Source organism: Carassius auratus, chromosome 3 (assembly GCF_003368295.1).
Source record: "Carassius auratus strain Wakin chromosome 3, ASM336829v1, whole genome shotgun sequence".
Lineage (NCBI taxonomy): Eukaryota > Metazoa > Chordata > Actinopteri > Cypriniformes > Cyprinidae > Carassius > Carassius auratus.
This window is the reverse complement of record NC_039245.1, coordinates 11,150,451-11,170,692: the sequence shown is the minus strand read 5'-3', so window position 1 is coordinate 11,170,692 and position 20,242 is coordinate 11,150,451. Positions and strand designations below refer to the sequence as shown.

The window sequence follows — 20,242 nt, the reverse complement described above, 5'->3', positions numbered from 1 at the left end:
TTTTATTTGGCTCTTTTATTAGTAATTTGTTCATTCTCTATGTCATTTGTTCATTCATTCATTCATTTGGGAATTTGTTTATTCTAGTCATTTATTAGGTCAATTATTTATTCATTAGGTAATCTGGTCATTTAACTGGCCATTATTATTATTCTGTCATTTATTCGTCGAGTTGGTCCTTCATTCATTCATTGATTCTTACTGCTTTTCTTACAGCATCATGCTGTCCCTCCTATCCGATTTAAGCCCCTCCTCTTTTCTCTGTCCGTCTTTCCCTCACTTTCTCTCTCTCTCTCTCTCTCCGTTTATCTTTCTCTCACACTCTCTCTCTCCCCTTCATCTCACCTCCAACTACTCAGTGTTCATCTCTGTCCTGCTCTGTCTCTCTTTTTTCCCCTATCTGTCTAAATCTCTCTCTCTCTTTGGTGTGCTCAAGCTCCAGTTCGGTTTGTTGTCTGTGTATGTTGCCGGTTTCGTTCCTCTGCAGATCTGAACCTCCAGCTGAACTCGGGACTCCAGCTCACTCTAAACCAGGTAAGAGTGCAGGCATGCTCTGCTACCACACAGAGAAGAGTTCTGTGATGATAAAACAAGGAACTGTGTTGATGGGATGGAGACAGAAAGGAGAACAAGTGCTACAGGATGAAAGGAAGTACAATGAAATATGGGAGAAAAACTGGTCAATTATCAAGTATGAGGAAGATTTAGACAGTTAGAGGATGCAGAAAGACAGGGCGAGATGGTCATCTCATATCAAAGCCAGAGTGGCTGCAACATCGTCCGTCTTCATGTAATATCCCATTCACAAACCACAGCTGAGCTCTGCCAGCACCTCCGCTCTGTGCATGTGTGTGTATGATAGAGAGAATGAGAGAGCTTGTACAGCTTTCCTATGAATGTAATAGATCACATCTAGTGAAAATGGGACTATAAAATTATAAAAAACTGAGTTTTATGAAGAAATAGAGATGAACTTAATGAATTGCTTATTAAAAAGTGATTTGAACTTCAACACGATGAAGGCAATGTGGCATAGATCACTCAATCTATCTATCTATCTATCTATCTATCTATCTATCTATCTATCTATCTATCTATCTATCTATCTGTAATTCTCTCTGTCTGTCTCTGATGTTGGAGTGTTGTTTCTGTTTAGTGTGTGTCTCTGAATTCGTATATATTGATCTCATTCATAAATGACAATGATTCTGCTATAATGTACTGAGATAAATTATATTGTGCCAAATAATACTTCCTTAGTAACAATGTTGCCTGCATCAGCTGATTTACCTTTATGTCACTTCTCTAATTGTATACCTCTTTGATCTCTCAACATATGCATTGACACAAGGACTTTTCATTGACTTCTGTTCTGCAGAGAAGGCAAAAAGTGTGCATGAAAGTGTGTGTGTAAGTGAGGGAGTGAGTGAAAGATGCATTACTCCTGCAGGCTGCTTGCTCTTGTTAATGAACCAAATCAGTCACACATGCTCAGTGTCTGTGCCACTAGATGCACCAAATGTAACAGTTCTGTCCCAAAGGGGCAGTCCAGCTATGAGTACACCATTTTTTGGTGACTTAATGCCACACGGACTGATAAAGAATCGTTCTGGAGCCCACGTAAGTCCACATGAACTCTCTTCTAAAACCTAAAATGACAAATAATGCACCCTACGTCTTTGTGCTGACTTGCTGCAGCCTTCACATGACTGCTGCTGCACATCAGTGGACATAATCAATGTTTAAACTGTTTTTGAAACTCTCCCCTTGTCTGTCATTGGTCCGCCAAACAGATCAAGTCAACTTAATTTATATATCACTTTCTACGATGCATTGTTTCAAAGCAGTTACAGACAATCTTGATGTTGATGTAAATAATATCTTAAAATCTTAATGCATTGTATTTGCATTTAGCAGATCAGAGATGGGTGATAATTCAGTTTACAGTTTACAATCATATAAACAACTACAATGTTGAAGCACCAGTGTTTGTACTTTTGGGGGAAATTAATATATATATATATATATATATATATATATATATATATATATATATATATATAGATAGATAGATAGATAGATAGATAGATAGATAGATAGATAGATATCATAGATAGATAGATAGATAGATAGATAGATAGATAGATAGATAGATAGATAGATAGATAGATAGATATTTGTGAACATTAATGAGATGTAAAATATACTTACACATTTGCCATTATAAGAGATTTAAAGAGAGAGAGAGAGAGAGAGAGAGAGAGAGAAAAAAAAAATACACTTTTTCTGCTTTTTTATAGAATTTATGTGATATTTGTCTGGTCTGTTGTTTCTCTGAAATTATTATTAATATTATTTAGTCTTGGGCAATTCACTGTGTTCTTTGGGTGTTTGTGTTTGCTCATACAATCTTGGATGAACAGATAGACTTTATATGTGTGTGTGTGTGTGTGTGCATGTGTTTCTGGATGTGAGAGCAGTCGAGATTGGAAAGCTGACACTAATTGAGTATTGGCAGACAGACAATGCATTGTTGGTGTGTGTATGTTTGAATTTCTCTCGTACGTGGGCAGCTTTTAGATGAAACTCAACAGTCACCTATTTCTCACAAACTGTCTCTCTCTCTCTTCTCTCTCTCTCACTCTCTCTCTCTCTCACACACACACACACACACACGCACAAACACATTTCTCATCAAGGCTTTCTGAAGAATAAATAAATGAGCTGTACTATTGTGACAGTGTTGAAATTAAATATGAATTGATTCAAGACTTTGTGAGGTCTGCATTACTTCAGCCCTGCATTAGAGGCCTCACGTAAAGTGATCAAAGCAATTACGGTCAATGTCTTTTCCGAAGCATGTACACATACTAATTAAAGCTGAAGTGATTTGGAGGATATGGTGAAGGTATGCATCATTTACATGTAATTCCAAACCCGCATTAAGATCTTTTCTCTGTAGAACAAAAAATGTGATTTTTGGAGAAAATTTTTGGGAAAATTTGTGACTGTACGCACACATCTGTTGTTTGAATACACAAACATACTGAAGCACATTTGCGGCCACTTGTATTGAACAGCTGCACATTGAGAAGAACGTCACAGCTTTCTGCTTCCAGTCACATTCACAAAGCAGGAGGCTGATTCTGAGTCATAACTCAATATTTGAGCTGTCAGAAGCCCTAGATATCCCACAAATTCAGGTTTAAATTCCCCTTTAATCATTCGTGTCTGAGGTTTACGCCTGATCACATGCTCATTCAAGGTCAAACGGTCTGATAACTACAGCAGACCGCTGCAGTACATACTAATGGATTTTATTCCAGTCTAGTTTTACTTTTGGACTTTTTCATCAGACTCAATTCATTTATGAGGTTCCAATAAGGATTGATCATGATTAGGGTTTATTAATATAATATAATTCATATTATTGAGATTTATACAATTTATATAAAATCTGTCTGAAAAGGTTATTTTAAATGTCGTAAGCAAATGTAAAAAACTATAGGTAGAAGAAATGAATACTTTTACTCAGTAAGGATGCACTAAATAGATTCAGAGTCACGTTTAAACAAATAGAGCTAAAATTCTATTTCAATTTAATTCTAAGCTAATCAAAATTTCAGACACACACACAAGGATGCATACACGCATGACACATCCTTAGTTACAATATATATTTTGGATTCTAGTTTTTCTTAACATTTTTTCATTTAGATTTTTTTTAGCGGCAGTGATTTTATTAGTATTGCTGTCCTTCTGATCTGTCCTTCTGTTTATGGTGGATCAGTCAACATTATGAAGAAACAAGCCTCACTCTCTTGTTTGAGTGCTTGTCAGCAACATTGTGTGGGTGTCAAGAGTGTTTGAAATGAACATACATGTGTGTTGAATGCCAAGCCTTTCATACTGTATGTGTGTGTGTGTGTTTGTGTGTTTATCTGATTTGGATTTTTTCCATAATGCTAAAACACCTGCTAATTATCCACTCAGAATTGAGCCGCATACTAATGGCCAGACACACAAACAGGCAGAGCCATTAGCTGGCACGCTAATATCAGTGTGGGATGGATAAACAAGAGAGGTTTTTTAATTAATAACACATTATTTGGAATGGCACTGTGTAATTATTCTATGTACGAGTACAGCACAAATTTATAGATCTGTGCAAAAAGCAGATGTCTGAATGTGGGAATGTATGCTGTATCTTTAGCCTTCCTCTTTTTGGCTTATTCTCTTAGGCTTTAACTCATTTAATAATTTGCTTATGCATCATTTTCTTATGTATCTTACAGCCTCAGAAGACTCACTTTTATTTTATTTTTAAAGTGCTTTTGTTTACTGAAATCTCTTCTGATTGCAGAATTTGGTATTTTGGCAAAGCTGAGCCAAAATGTGTGAATGATCTGTAGCATGTAGCATTTTAAGGTGAGTATTTTTATTTTTTTTAGCTTTGGCTTGTTTTTGGGTGAGGGAAAAGTCTAACTTTAGACTGATGTTGAGGTTACTGTGTGGCACCAGGAGTCACACCTTCAATTAACCAATCCCTGACCTCCAAAATGAGGTCAACACAGTGGAGGTCCACTGGGACACCTGTCGAAAACACACTCAATCAGTCTTATCCTGTTACTCGCACTGTTCTTTCTTTAACTTTCTGGGTGTTCTTAAATACACTGTGATATCATGCCTTACATTTGCAGATGTTCCTTTAAAAGCAGCTGAGCTCTGGAGAAATTCTACTTGAATATGCACAGCAGTTCATACTTTTTATATTTTTTTTTTTTAAAGAATTATGCACATTAAGGTTTTCAACCATATTACAAGAGTAATTTTCTTGTTTTCATGCAGCACATGCAAACTCATTCTCTTTCTGTCTCGATTGCAGAGGTTAGTCATTCATTCAGTCAGCAGAAAAGGAGAAGGAGAGCACATTCCTTTGCTTTTTACTGAAAAGCAGTTTTCAGTTACAGTGTCTCTGCTTTGTCATCTCTGAAATCTGCCTGATCCCAAAGGATGCTTGCACCTAAAGGGCAATATAATAGAAGTCACAACAGCCGTATGAAGCCACAACTTCAATCTGGTGGCCAGTAGGGTTTCATGTCTTCACCCTGAGGGGAGTAGAACAATTCCCCCAAGATTTTTTTGTCTGATAGAACTCTAGAGGAGTCAGTACTTACTGTGTTTCAGTCTCCCGCTGATGTGATTTATCCTCCGAGACAAAATTAGACTTATTGTCCTGTACTCTGACATCTGACATCCAATCTCAAAAAACCAATGGCAATGATTCACATGTACCAAGGGACAAAATTAATTCAGTTACTTCTGTGGAAGACTTGGTGTGTTTGGTCCATACAATGATTCTTTTTCAAAAGACTTCCCCCCCCAGTTGTGGAATACATCTTTAACATGAAAGCTTATGTACAGAATGGCATAAAAAAAGAAGGTAAAATTAAAAAAAAAAAAAATTCTTTCAATTGTGGCTTTTATTCTTCAAATTATTAATTTTTATATCACAATTCTGCCTTTTTTTCAGAATTATCTGATGAACTCATGAGAATTGTGAGATATAAACTCACAAAAAGTCAAACTTAGGTTATATTCATGGGCTTTTATGCCTTTATCGGGATAGGACAGTAGAGAACTGACAGGAAAGAATTGGTCAGAGAGAGGGGAGCGGCAGTGGGACGTCCAGATGGGAATCAAACTCGGGTCACCATGAGCGCAGATGCACTATATTATTTTTTAATCTCATTACTCAATCTTCAGTTGTTGAGTAATTACTTTCGCTGACCTCTAATCTGTATATTAGTAGCACATGCATTTACAAGCTCAGGATGTTCCATCAAATACGGTTCAAGCAAATAACAACAACAATGTTCTCAGTGTTCTCTAGAAACCAAGAACCAACCAGAATCCTCATCATTTGTGCCAGACCACTCAAACTCACCAATTCTGAGGGTGCACCGTCATTCTGAAGGTCATTTCGCTCCCTGCAAAAGCAGACAAGACACAAGCATGTATTGTACTGCTCGAAGCCAGTGGATTCTGGGATAGCCGGAAGATAGAAATGGTCATTGGTGTGGAAAGAAGTGGCTTAATTAGGTCGAACAGTGCTTTAATACCAACAGGGCTCTGGGCAATTACAGTAAGAGGCCATTATTACAGTATCACTCCGTGTGTGTGTGTGTGTGTGTGTGTGTGTGTGGCTGCATATATAGCTCATTACTTTCATTTATGTCCTGTACGACCATGAGATTTCATTCTGCAGCACTCAGCGCACTGTCTTTGCCTCCGGCTGGTCACTGGAGTGTAAAGTAACTGTGTGTATGAGTGTGTGTGTTTGTGTAGATTTATGTCGCAATATCTGAACCGCTGTAAGAAGCAGAGTGCTCCACTGCCCTTGATACTGATATAGGACCTCTCTCTCTCTCTCTCTCTCTCTCTCTGACTTAGCTGTAAAAATGTTAGAGAAATGAATTTTTCATGGGTAAACACATGCACACTGTGCAAAATGCATGTGTTCATCTTGAGAAAACAGTTGTGCTGGTGTCTATATACTAAATACACCCGACTGACACTTTGCAGAAAGCTCCTGGAGCACCTGACATTAATAAAACACTATGATTTATTAAATATTATTAAGTATCATAAACGGGATGCGTAAAAGTCTTCTGGAGATGTTTGATAGATTTTGTTTGAGAAACAGATTAAATTGAAATTATTATTCACTGAAAAGATTTGCTGTAGCTATACTTGATGTGTTCCTGAGTAAGTCGTGTGCAATTTTTGAATGAATCATTGTTCTGAGTCAAATCTTCTCAATGTACTGGTTGATTAATAAAAAACTGTCTGTCTGTTCTCAAGCTGATTCACAAAATCTGCCTGAATGATTAATTCAACAATTTGACTAAATTGATTCTCAGTTTCAATACACTGACTCAATTCACAACTCCTTAGTTAATAACTAGAGTTTTAATTAAATTATTAATTTACGAGTTGGACTGAATCTGTTTTCAATTCTCAATCACAGAAATTGTCTGATTTGTGAATTAGTTGATCTTTTTGAGTCATTGTTTTGTTTTCATTTTACAAAACCTGTCTGAATTAATTGTTTACAAATCAGACTGAATCTGTTCTCAATTTCAACACACTGAATTAATAATCCATTTACAGCGGTGTTGGATTTTTGAATCAATTATTCATTTGAGAACCTTTTAGAAAACCCATTGGAATGATTCAGTGACAAATTAGACTGATTCTCAGTTTTTACTCACTCCATTCACAGTGGGTAGCGGCTCACTGGCAGCAAGATTATCAGTGAATAACAAAATAAATGTTGCTCTGTTCATCACACAAAGCTCACAAAAAGTATTTGGAATATAATGCACAAGTTGTATGAGTGAATTTTATGATCCATTTGAATGCTTTTTAAAATTAGAAAGCTTCAGCCCACATTTATTGTATTGTCATGAAAAAGCGCGACCAGCACTTTAGAATTTCTCCTTTTGTGTTCAGGTTTGTAATGACATAAGTGTGTGTAAATGATCGCAGCATTTACATTTTTTGGACAAACCATTTAATTCCAAAAGTTTTCACTCGAAATCAGCACAAAATGGCAAAATATCTACAGATCCCATGTGGGGCTACTAATTACACTTCCTTTTAACTAATTTTAGCATTGTGGTCATTACAGCTGAATTGTTGCATTTTTGTGTTGATGTGCGTGCCTTACACTGAAGATTTTCTGACTGCAGAGGAACTCTTAAAATAATTATATTTTCAAAGATTCTTAAACAGCAAACAACAATCCTCTCTGGCACGCATGCAAACACACACACACACACACACACACACACACACACACACACGTTGGTATAGGTGCTTTTTTTCTTTAAACACTATTTAGTATGTTTTCTTTTTTACATAGGACACAGGAAGTGTCCTAATAAACCACACTTCACATTGTAATACATATGTCCATGTCATTATACAAATTTATATCCTCATAAACCACCCAAACCGGCGCATACTCTTACACACACACATTGCACCAGACCCAACGAGAATACTAATTTCATGTTGGTCCTCTTTTTTCACGCTATAAGCTGTGGACATGACAAGAATGGATATACAGTAGTGAGGAAAAGAGAGAGCAAGCAAGCTGCCTGCTGGGTTGCGGAGAAATGAGGAGGTAGATGAATAATAGAGGACAGGATAAAAGGAATAAATCCACAAGACTGGAGGTGATGAGTGTGTGTTTTAAAGAAATGAAAAGGTTAAGATTGCACAAAGAAAGATTAATTAGCAAAGCACTGAAAATATGTGAATCATACCAAAATATGTTTTTGTTTTGTTTTAAGTTTTATTCGTAAGAAGTTTACTTTCAACCCTGATTCTGACAGTCATTGGTGCATGGTTTGCAGCAATTTTGTTACACAGTCAAGAGCAACACTATTATGCTTATAATAATGAGAGTTATGTGTGTACATATATTGATCTCAAGTGCCAACAGACACATAAATCCCCCTCTTAATGAGCAGAAAGCTTTGGTAAAGTCTTCTCTTTCCAAGAGATGTTCGTTTTTCCCAATTATTTACTGTTATCGCTGTAATTAAATGGAGCTAGTGTACTTGCTAGCACAGATCAGCAAGTAATCTCAACAGTGGCTCCTGTTTTCAATAAAATACTAAATACTAAGCATAAAAGTCAATGGATACAAATAGATGAATAAATAAGTCATGTAACAATGTAAATGAATCTGATGTTTCAAAAAGCACCATTCCTCAGCAATCCAAAACTCTGAAGGATCCACTAATGACTTTGGCAGCAAACCAAAGAAACTGTTTTGCAAGGAACTGATATTTGTTGCATAATGTCCAGCAAACAACCAGAACCTGTTTTCCGAGAGTTACTTTAATGAATTCACCATTAAACATCTGCACGGTTTACATGCTGTAAATTCAAGATTTTTTTCTCCACCATTTTATCATACAAAATCTTTGGACTGATATTACGGCTGCATTGAAGCGATTAGCTCACATTCAGGCAGCCACAGCAGCTGGAGCAAACACATTAGCAACAAATTTATGTTTGCATGCTCCTCTTGACTTAGTTTAGTTTGTAATTAAAGTTCATTTCTCTGTTCAGTGCTTTCTTTATTTTATTTTATAATGTGATTATTAGTAGCATATGCTGCAACTCTTCAAAAATGTACAACGGTAACCAGTTTCTACATTATTCCAAGAGTTTTGGTTACAAAAAATATTATATTATGTATTCATCTTATATATGAATTATTGTATTTTTTTATTATGTATTAAATAATTTTAATAAAATGTTTTAATTTTTATATTATTTAAACAAAAATAAACAATTTACTATAATTGCATTAATTAATCGTTTTAATAATATTATTAGTCAAATAATAATATTTTTAAATATGTTATTATTAAACATGTATTTAATAAATTGATATACAGTAGTATTCCTTTCGAGCTTAACTGTCTTTCATTTCTGATTAGTAACAGTGACTGTATAGTTATATTGCTGTAAGTTTATTGCTCAAGAGATTCAGTTAAGCGTCAAATTGTCTGACTCTCTATCTCTTTCTTTATTGTGGAAAGACATCTAAGACAAATGTTGACAAAACATAAAATTATTTTGATTGCAGACTTTGGTTCTGTGGCAGATCTGAGCAAAGAATGAGACTTTACTGCAATCTCTTCTGAAATTCAAGAGAATACTTTTTTTCAGTAAAGTCTTAAGCTTTCTTGCTTCAGCTTCTCAGTACGAAACTTAAGCTAAATTCCCAATTTGATCTCCATTTAATCTCAAGATAAATTATCTTTTTTTTTTTTATCTCGATTTAACATCACTGATGTCTTTGAGAAACAACCCCTGCTCTTGCTCTTTTCTTACCGCTTTTCTTCACTTCTCCTCTACTGTTCTCAAGGCTGCCTATATTTATTACTTCCCCTTCCTCTGTTTTTCTTTAGTTAATGGAAGAGTGTGACCGTGATTGTCATTGTGTGTTGGAGTGACTGTGAACACAGTGTTTGTGTTTTAGTAGGTGTATATCATTTGACTTCTTTTTAGCAGAAAGTATGTGTATGCTAACGTGGGTGTGTGACGTCAGAACTTGAATGAAGATTTTAGCAGAAGGAGAAAGGTTTATTTAAGAAGAATATGCTTTATGTCTGTTCTTACCTACATCTCTCTCTCTATCTTTCAATGTCTGTATCTGAATTCACTCTGGAACTTCACTCTTAGTGCTATAAAATCACTGACACGCCAGTTGGTTTAAAAATAATAGCATAAATGGCTCAGAAAATATGAACTTGGCAGTGTTTTTTTCCAGAATATGTTTTGTTATCTAATGCAATGATATTCAAAACAGCAATGTATGGTACCAGATCAATTATAGGCCAATATTGAATTTGCTTTTAGCTGTATCATCTAGATATTTGTATACATGTATGTATATGCATGTTTATGCACATAAAGTGAATTAATAATAATTGATTTCATTGTACGGTTAAATATTTTCTTCAGCATATCTCAAATGTAATATTAATTTCTCACATTATGATGTTTTGATGCTTAAATTTGCTTTTTAGGTTTTAGTTTGGAATAGAATAGGGATGCACTATGAGTTATCCGCCGGTATTGGATAGTTGGATTTAATGTTATTGGCCAGAATTGGACATTTAATAGTGCATAATCACTTTCTGTATTATTATATTTATGTATTTCATATGTACACACTAATAACACTAATGATTTACACATACGTAAACATAAACACTAATAATTAAATAACACTGTGCAACGTTATGTTCATCAAACCTTAAATTGAATATTCATCTTTCATACTTTACATTTTAAAGGTGTGATGTTTAAACTTAAAAAAAAAAAATAGTGTATTTAGAGTAAATTCGTGTTTTATTTTTTTAGGTATTTCACAGAGGCTTAAATTGTTGACACACCTAAATTCACCAGTAATATCAGCAAAGGTCAAATTGTTGATCTTCTGACTCAAACACATACACACACATAAGATGGGGGTCAGGTATTACAAACGCGTTTTTAAAAGCGCAGACTTCAATGCACCAGGTTCTAGTTTTGAACTTCTTGCAGCAGAAGACAAGTGGAACTCAAAGGTCAGTTTCACAGATGAGTGTGCATGGGTGATTTATGTGAGTGGAAGTTTGATTTGTCCGTCAGTTTGTAGAAATTAACAGGAGATGCATTTAGAGTTGTGTTTTGGGCTGCATGAAAAGTGCATTTTATGCTAAACTGCTTATATGACTTTGTTATTTGAGCTTTAAAGTCATCCCAATCGGCCATTTGAGGTGGAACTATGGTTCTTAATGTGAGCCATGAATAGACATACAACATACAATAGCATGAATGGACAGATGAAAGGAGAAATAGAGTGTGTGTGGATGGCAGAGCCAGTTGGAGGAGCATTTTGCCCTGAGGCAGTGATGCATTGTGGGAGTCCTGCAGCATGCAGTGAGACTCACGCAAGACTGAGCTTGTGAAAGAGGAAACTGGCAAAGCTACCAATGCTGTTGATGCATTAGGCACATGAATCTTTACAAGTATCTTTTAATTACCTGAAGCTATTTCCTCTTTGTCTCCTGTTTCTTGAAGTCCATTTCCTGTTACTCTCAAGAGGTCAAGTTTCAGTTTGTTGGCCTGGTCCAGTTAGCCCCTACTGGTAGATGTCATAACTACACCATCTTAAATGCGAAAACAGCCATTCCGAAGTTGTTTTGTTGTTGAGTATTTTCATTTGACAAACAACACATGAAGGTTTCTAAAAGTGTGAAATAGACTCATTATCATTATCCATAATTCGGTGTTTGTCAAAACCATAGTTCCAATGAAAATCCTGAACAGCATCCCAAACGTATGTGGTTGAAACCACTGCTCTCGACCTGTGGTTAGAAGCATTGTTTCTTATTAGTATAAAGTGAACATAGATCATGCTTTAAGGCAGAGTAAGCAAACTAATAAAAAGCAAACTGTTTTTATGATTGCAAGCTGAAGGCAATTGACAATTAACGATGGCAGTGTATTGTGCAACTTATTCTTGTATTATTATTTAAATATTTACTATAAAATCCATATTTTTATATATAAAAATGGATTTTGAAACCTAAACCTATCTATCGATCTGTCTGTTTGTTTTAGTTAGAAACCTTTAAGAGTATTTAGTAAGAGTTTAATGCGTGCGTAAATGTTAACAATGCATTTTCATAAAAAAAAACAAAAAAAAAAAAAACAATGCACTTTCATAAAGGTCCTTGAGTCTTAATACACATTTTTGAAGATTTTTTCTATGAATGTTGTGCAGTGACCTTTTCTTTTTCTGTACCCAATTTATTTAGAGCTTATGCATTAAAGAAACATGGAAATATAAGCTTTTCAGCTTTTCCATTAAATCTCTCTCTCTCACACACACACACACAGAGATCCTAACAGCCACTCAGCAGTTGACCAGCAGTTAAATGTGTTTTGGGTTTGCTTGTCCTGGTTTAGCAGAAGGCATTCCAGACCTCTTGAGTTCGGTAAGAGATCCACAATCTGTGTGACAAGGATAGAACACTGTCTGTGCACGGACTCACCTAAATCAAGCCGTGCTTTCTGTTTCTGAGTGAATTAATCGAGGCAGTTCAGAACATTGTGGCAAGGATCAATGAACTTGTCTCTAATGTTAATGCAACATCAGTCAACACTTGGTACAGGAGCCCTAAAAGGTAATTAGACACAAAAAACAGGCAGTCCACCCAAAAAAATGAGAATGTCGTTATCATTTACTTACCCTCAAGACAAAAGAAAATATTTGAGAAAAATGGCCCAGTGTTGGACCCCAACGTTTATCAAAATATCTATTGTGTTCCACAGAAGAAAAAGTCATACAAGTTTGGAACAACATGAGGGTAAGTAAATGATGAGGGAGCAAGTTTTCACATTCAATTTTGCATAGTAGATTATTTATTTTATTATCTGGAGCTATTGAAATCTTTCAGTGAGATGTTGTGCTTGAGCAACCCTTTAAAATAAGGACATTTGTGCATTTTAAACGCCCTTTGAAATCAGAATGAGATTTTTGCGGCTTTTAGTCCATGTCTATTCATTTCGAAGCCATGTATTTGCTAGTACACTTAAAAGCTGACAAAAATCACTTTTAGCTGATATGCAGTTAGAAGTTATAAAGTCTTCTGGGAAAACGGGCCGAAAATGTTGATGACTCATCCTACAAATTCCCTCCCTAACTTCCTGGATTAATAGGGAAGACAACCATTTTATGGATTTTTAAGGGGCTTTTAACTCTGTATAACTCTTCATAATAAAAATAAAGTTTTTTTATTGGCATCCATGGTTCCATGAATAACCTTTATCATCTATGGAAACTTTCTATTCAACAAAAGGTTCTTCAGATTATTAAACTGCTCTTCTCACTAATAAAACACTTCTTTTTTTAAGAGTCTAGGTTAATGCTGTTTTAAACCCTGGTTAAAGGTCCATTTTAAGCAACATTTCACATTTATAATTTCAAAATGGGGATATCCAGTCTCTATGTTTGAGGGAAACCATTGAAATTGTCATTGTATGTTTCTAGACATTAGGGAAGAACAGTCTACTTGGTAAATTCCCTTAGGTTAACAGTTTAAAGTGTGAAAAGACCAAAAGTGTGGATTAGTACTTTTTGTGCCCATATATTACAGGGAAGACAGAAGGGGGAATATAAAGGGATACTTTCTGACTTTCTCCTGTATTGATCCAATAAAGCCAATGATAGAGACCGAGTGAGACAGAGGACACGCACTGAAGAGTTTAAAAATCAAAAGGCTCCTTCCCCCGGGTCTAGTGCGGTTTGAATAATTATTCATCATTAACACTGAAGGGTGTTAACCAGTCTTAACCGCAGGACTACAGACACACGCACAGTTCTCCGTGAGCATCCGTGCCCTGTAGCCAATGTAATTGACGGTAATGAATATCTGACATTTCCAGCTCGTGGGATCTCTCACCTTGAGCAGAAATGGTCTCCCAACCGCAATGCGGTTTCTCTCAAGAGCACGAGTTTAACGACCCGACGCACAGCTGAGGTTTAAAAGTGAGTTTTGTTTAAACAGCAGGTGGAAGGGAGCTGTCAAGGCTGCTCACACGGACTCTGAGATGAAATCTAGATTAGATTAGATTAAGTCTAAATCTTTCCTTACAGAGGATTCATAGTTTGGAGAATCGGCAGACTGCATGAAAAACACAGTGGGAGGAGAATAGATAATATATGTGGTTTATATGATTGTATCCTAAATTCTAAAGTCAAGTGATAGTTTTGTGACGGACATGTAAATGTTCATGTATGTTCAAATATGCATCATGTCATGTTTGATGTCTCTAATTAGTCATGAATGTGAAAGAAAGTTATTTCCTAAGATATTTCCATTATATCAATATATTAATGATCTTATTTTTATTAGTAATAATAGCAAAAAAATGTAAATAAATTTAATCAGCCCAATTGGATGTTTTCCTGTTGGCCCAGGACACCTGATGTAGAACCAGTAATTTAGTGGAGACCAGGGCCTCCCAAAACAAATGTGTTTTGCTGTTTGTTTAATTTACTTAATTAAAATTAGCTACTGCCAAACATTCTGTCATTTTATAATTTCATTATGTTCAGTCCATTTAATTTTGCAGAATGGAAGTTAACTTCATCCATTTTTGCGGGGACTTCATTAACCATGTTTGTTGCTGAAACTGAGCAGTGAGTTTCTAGCTCCCAGAATACATTGTGTGGGACTGGATTACTGGATTGTTGTTTATTTAGGAAGATCAGAAAATGACTTTTTTTTTCTTTCTTTTTTTTAACATATAGAAAAAATACTGACATTTTTCATGCTGATGTCTGCTTTTGCTAGCTAATAGTCACTACGCCACAGCTCTGTGCTCACACTGTGGGAGGGAAAGGAAAGTATTTGGGATTCATTGCACACTACAGGCCAAGATAGATTGTACTGATGAACCTGATTAACTCTGTCCACTTCAATTCTTTGTCGTCTTCTTTGCTAGTGAGAGGAGCAAAAGGTGACTAAACCCAACAGCTTTATGAATTGAAACCTCCTAATGTCCGCTGTTTCCTCTGGACGATCATTCTGTCATCTTTCTCCGACTGCTTTGTTGACCTTTTCTGATGGATATAAGTGGATGTGTCTGATGTGAAAAGAAATGAGTTCTGGGTGACTTCTCTTTCTGTCATGAGTTTTGTTTCCAGTCTCTGAATGCGGATTTCTAAATCAATCTGTTTTTTTTGGCTTTATTTCATCAGTTCTCCTCTGAGAAGCAAATGATTAACTAAAACATTAAAGGTTTTCAACATTTCATTATAACTGTGTGTAGTAGAGTTTGCGTGCGTGTTTTATTCTCTTGGGAACCAGTAATTAATTTTTATTCACTGTAAGAGCACATTTGTTTTTAGTGAATATCTAAAGCACTCACACCGCAGTTTATTATCTGAACTGGTGCATCTTTAAAGGGGTATCTCTGAGCTCTTCAGAAAGTTTTGTGGTTTGCAAGTGAAAACTTTCCATTTTTAAAAAATGCTGACATCATGATACATATTTGTGTGCTTGTGTATGTTATGTGATATATACTTGCAGGATGGTTATATGATAACCAACCTGTAGGTCAGTGGTAGAGCATTGCGTTAGCAGTGCAAAACGTTGTGGGTTTAGTTCCCAGGCAACAAATATACCGGTAAAAAAATTTATTATAGCCTGAATGCACTCTAAGTTGCTTTCGATAAAAGCGTCTGCTAAATGCATAAATGCAATGTGTGTGTCATGTTTGTGTGTGACATAACATAAAAGATTCTGAATTAAATGCTGTTGATTTGAAAAATATGAAGCAGCACATCTGTTATCAACACTGATAATAAGAGATGTTTCTTGAGCAGCAAATTAGTATAATAAAATGACATGTTACACTGAAGACTGGAGTAATGACTCTGAAAATTCAACTTTGCATCACATGATTAAAATGCATGAAAATACAAAACAGTTATTTTATTTTGTTATAATATTTCACAGTAGTATTGTTTGTACTGTATTTTCAAAGAATGCAATCAAAAAGCAGCCTTGGTGTGCATTGTAACAGACGGTGTGACAACTGAGTAGGGGATCCAAATGCAAGCTTTATTCTGGAGCGTGGTCAAAACAGTCAGGATTAAACACCAGCAAATGACAAAACCCAGCAAGACAGAGAGTAATCTGTAAACAGGCAACGGTCAGGGCAGGCAGCCAACAATCACAAAAATGCAAGAATACAGTCCAAAATCAAAAAGACATCACTGTAAACCCGAACGTTGAAATTAATTAAATAGATTAAGTAGTGTATACTCATAGTTTTAGAAAAGGTTCTACTATCTTAATTATTTCAAGTTGGTGTAATATGGTCTTCCTTTTTGAGTAATTTTAACTAATATTTTTTGATTAAATGGAACTTTTTTGTGAATGAGCAAAACATAAATTAAAAACAACTTAATAGAATTAAACAGTTACATGCTAAGAATGATGAAGTCCTGTTATTTCTATTGTTTTAAATAGAGATTATTTAAAAATAAACTTAATCTATATAGCATATTTATATTCATAATTTCATATAGGCTTGACCGCCATCTTCCTGGACTGATGACCTAATTCAGACAAAAGGCATCAAAAACTGGGAATATATCAGATGCTCTGGCTGAATTTTTTTAAATCCATGATTAACAGGTAAATAGATTGTTGCACACAGTTCATAGGTTGAGCCAGTGAAACATTGAACAGGTTCAATGATTCAAACAAGCTTTGTGAATTTTGCAATTAGTCCAGTTTGTGTTTGCCATTTGTCTGATTGCATTAAATATGTGAACAGGTTATTTGTGGACATATGTCCTGATTAGACTGTTTAAAATCAACTTTGTTCAGTAAGCTCTTCAGTATATACAATTCTGTTTTTATCTAAATACACTGTAAAACCGAAAAGTGAAATTAATTCAATGAAATGAGTTACTGTCACTCAAATAATAATGAGAGTTCATTGGACTTAATTAAAATAAGTTTTGTAAACTCAAAATGTTCAGACTGCACGATTTTCAAAGTAGTCGGGTCACTGTTCTTTTCACACTGCATGACTATATTAGCCAGCATTCAGTCACTGCTTTGTTCACACTGCACGATGGATCGGCGACAGAAGGTTTCACAATGCATGACTTTACAATAGGAAGAATCGCCAACAACTCTGTCTGGCACGCAAACTACGTTTCACAACCAAACACGCGCGAGATGTGACAAGAAAACAACGCGATATCACGCATGCAAGACTGGAGTTCTCTAGTGAGACTTGGATTATTATTAAAAATGGTAGCCCGCAAGAAGCTTGCAGTAAGAAATGCCTGTGCGCTCATTTGCAGCGAAAACAAGAAAAAGAAAATAATATTATGGAGGAGGAAATGGTTGGGGAGACGCGAGGAACAAGGATTGTGTGTTCTTATATCATTCTTGCTGATATTGTGCTCTATAATTCCTCCCCAAACTCCCCGCTGCTCTGTATCTTGCTCTCTCATTGGCTATCGGTCTTCACCGATGTAGTTTTCAGTCAGAACACTTTTCACACAGCATGATTTTGAATCGCCAACAGGTCCAGATATTTAGCATGCCAAATATCTCACGGGCATTGGTGACTTGTCGGCGATTCTCTCAGATCGGATCTTTGCTCATTCACACTTCGTGATTGTCACGCGCGTGAACGAGCACCGATTTGCCTGTGATTTCGGGCATTTGATGGCGATTTCTCAAAACCTGTCTGCGAGCCAAAAACTGGGCTAAAATCGTGCAGTCTAAACGCGGCTTAAGGTGAACTTAATATGATTGAGTTTTCTAGTTCCCAGCGTGCCTTGCATCAGACAACAAGGAAAATAAATGTAGAAATTAAGTGTTATTTTGTGTATTTTTACATAAGTTGTTATTTAAAGGGGGGGTGAAATGCTATTTCATGCATACTGAGTTTTTTACACTGTTAAAGAGTTGGATTCCCATGCTAAACATGGACAAAGTTTCAAAAATTAAGTTGTACGTTGCAGGAGTATTTTTGTTCGAAAAATACTCCTTCCTGTTTGTCACAAGTTTCGTAAAGTTTTTTTCGAGTATGGCTCTGTGTGACGTTAGATGGAGCGGAATTTCCTTATATGGGTTCTAAGGGCACTTCTGCCAGAAGAGCGCGCGCTCCCGTATAGCAGAGCACTGACAGCACAACAGACTTCACTGATCACAGCGAGAGCGTCGCGAAATGTCACAAAAGGAGTGTGTTTTTGGTTGCCAGGGCAAGACAACCCTGCACAGATTACCAAAAAAAAACAGCATTAAGGGACCAGTGGATGGAGTTTATTTTTACAGAGGATCAACGGAGTTGTGCAAGTGTTTTTGTTTGTTCCCTGCATTTCGAAGATGCATGTTTAACAAACAAGGCCCAGTTTGATGCCGGATTTGCGTATCGTTTATTTCTTAAGGATGATGCAGTCCCAACGAAAAAGGGTCACGATCGTGTGTTGGAACCGCATGCGGTGAGTAAAACTGCTTCAAATATCTTTGTGTTGTTAACTTAGCTATCGGTGCATAAGCACATCAAGTAAACAACATGCAATGTTGTCATCAAACTGCACTTTCCACATGTACAGCTTAAGAAAATAAAAAATAAAAAGACGACATAAAGTGGAACTTAGTAATTTTCCAAAACCGCTAAGCAAATATATCCAGTTTCAGTACATACCACATAGAGACGTCGTTGCTGCTGCTGCTCTTGTTAAATTTCAGCCTCTGGATCTGATTCTGGATCATAAATAAATGGCTGAATCTGACTGTAAGCCATGGTTTGTTTTGGATGATTGTTTTTTTCCTCACGGTAATGTCACAGCTTCCAAACGCTCTCAACGCTAAAGCCTATGCGCGCTCCTGATTCTTTAGCTCCGCCCACACGTCACGCCTCCAGCGGCTCGGGTTTTTCCGGGAAAAATCGGTACAGACTATCTTTCTCTTTTGAATATAATAAAACTAAAGACTTTTTGGAGTTATGAAGGATGCAGTACTACTCTATAGGTACTCAAGATTAACAGGATATTGAGTGAAAACGAGCATTTCACCCCCCCCCCCCCTTTAAAAGTTGTGTTATGTTAGGATTTACATAGTTTTCTGTTATGTTGGTTTTGTAGTGTTACCATTGTGGTGAAGAGTAGAGCCTGTTGTTAGGTTGAGGATGGACAGATAAACTTTAATACTATATATTGCATGTTGTTTGCCTATGTACATGCAAGTACATGCAAGAGTCTTTTTGACAAGTAAATTACATGCCAGTGTACTAACACAGTGTACTAGCTTGGCTAACGTGTACTTAAAACAATGACAACACAAACCAATAAAAATTGAGTTTTGTCAACATAAAATGGTGTGGTTGTGTACTTATTTTTTTTAAGTTATGAAGGGTGTAGGGGTAAAAAACTTCTGCATCACATTATTGAGACAATTAAAGGAAATGCCTTCGTCGCACATTTTGTACGCTGTTTGACCCCCAGTAATTTTTTAAGCTGAATATAATCTATATTTGTGTATGTAATGTTATGTATTTGCAATTTATATTGTGTCTATGTATTTGAAACATTTGAATGGACTGAAAAAGTTAGCTGTAATGTATTTTTGTTGTAAAATGTTGTTTTGACCATAGTAATGTACTAAATCTAAATCCAAATCTATGTATGCTTAGTAAAGAAAAATACTACATACAATTATCAGTGAAGTCGAACTATGTGACACCAAACAGCTTTTCTGTGCAAAGGATCATGGATCATCATCCCTTCAATATGGCGGACATAATTGTTTTCACTCTATCGTACCCATTAAATTACCCTATTTAACGCACCGGAAATATGCATATGAGTGCAGCTTAAATATGCTGCTTTCCAATGTGCCTCGTTATACTACACCCTTTAAGTTTATGTACTTTTTTGGTGAAAAAAAGAAAGTTCTAACTTTTGAGTGTGTAGTAGAAGAGTAGGCAAACTTTGGGACATACCATAACATCATACAGTTGCGTCTTTAACGGATGCTCTGTCACATATTTACAAACACCCTGTCACTGTAAATTGGCCTGTCAATCATCTTGTCACACTTAACATCATTCACATTTCATTTCACTT

The 20,242-nt window shown here is 35.9% G+C and overlaps 1 protein-coding gene across 2 annotated transcripts in view; it reads left to right on the top strand.

Moving 5' to 3' along the window:
• The first annotated feature begins 317 nt into the window (after positions 1–317).
• Positions 318–20,242, top strand: part of pvalb6 (parvalbumin 6) — a 42,445-nt gene continuing 22,520 nt past the window's right edge. The window contains exon 1 of one of the 2 annotated variants that reach the window (XM_026209361.1): positions 318–534. In XM_026209361.1, coding sequence (XP_026065146.1) covers positions 462–534 — 73 coding nt within the window. In that variant the 5' untranslated portion in view covers positions 318–461. The remainder of the gene's footprint in view (positions 535–20,242) is intronic. The other variant, XM_026209371.1, reaches the window with a different exon arrangement.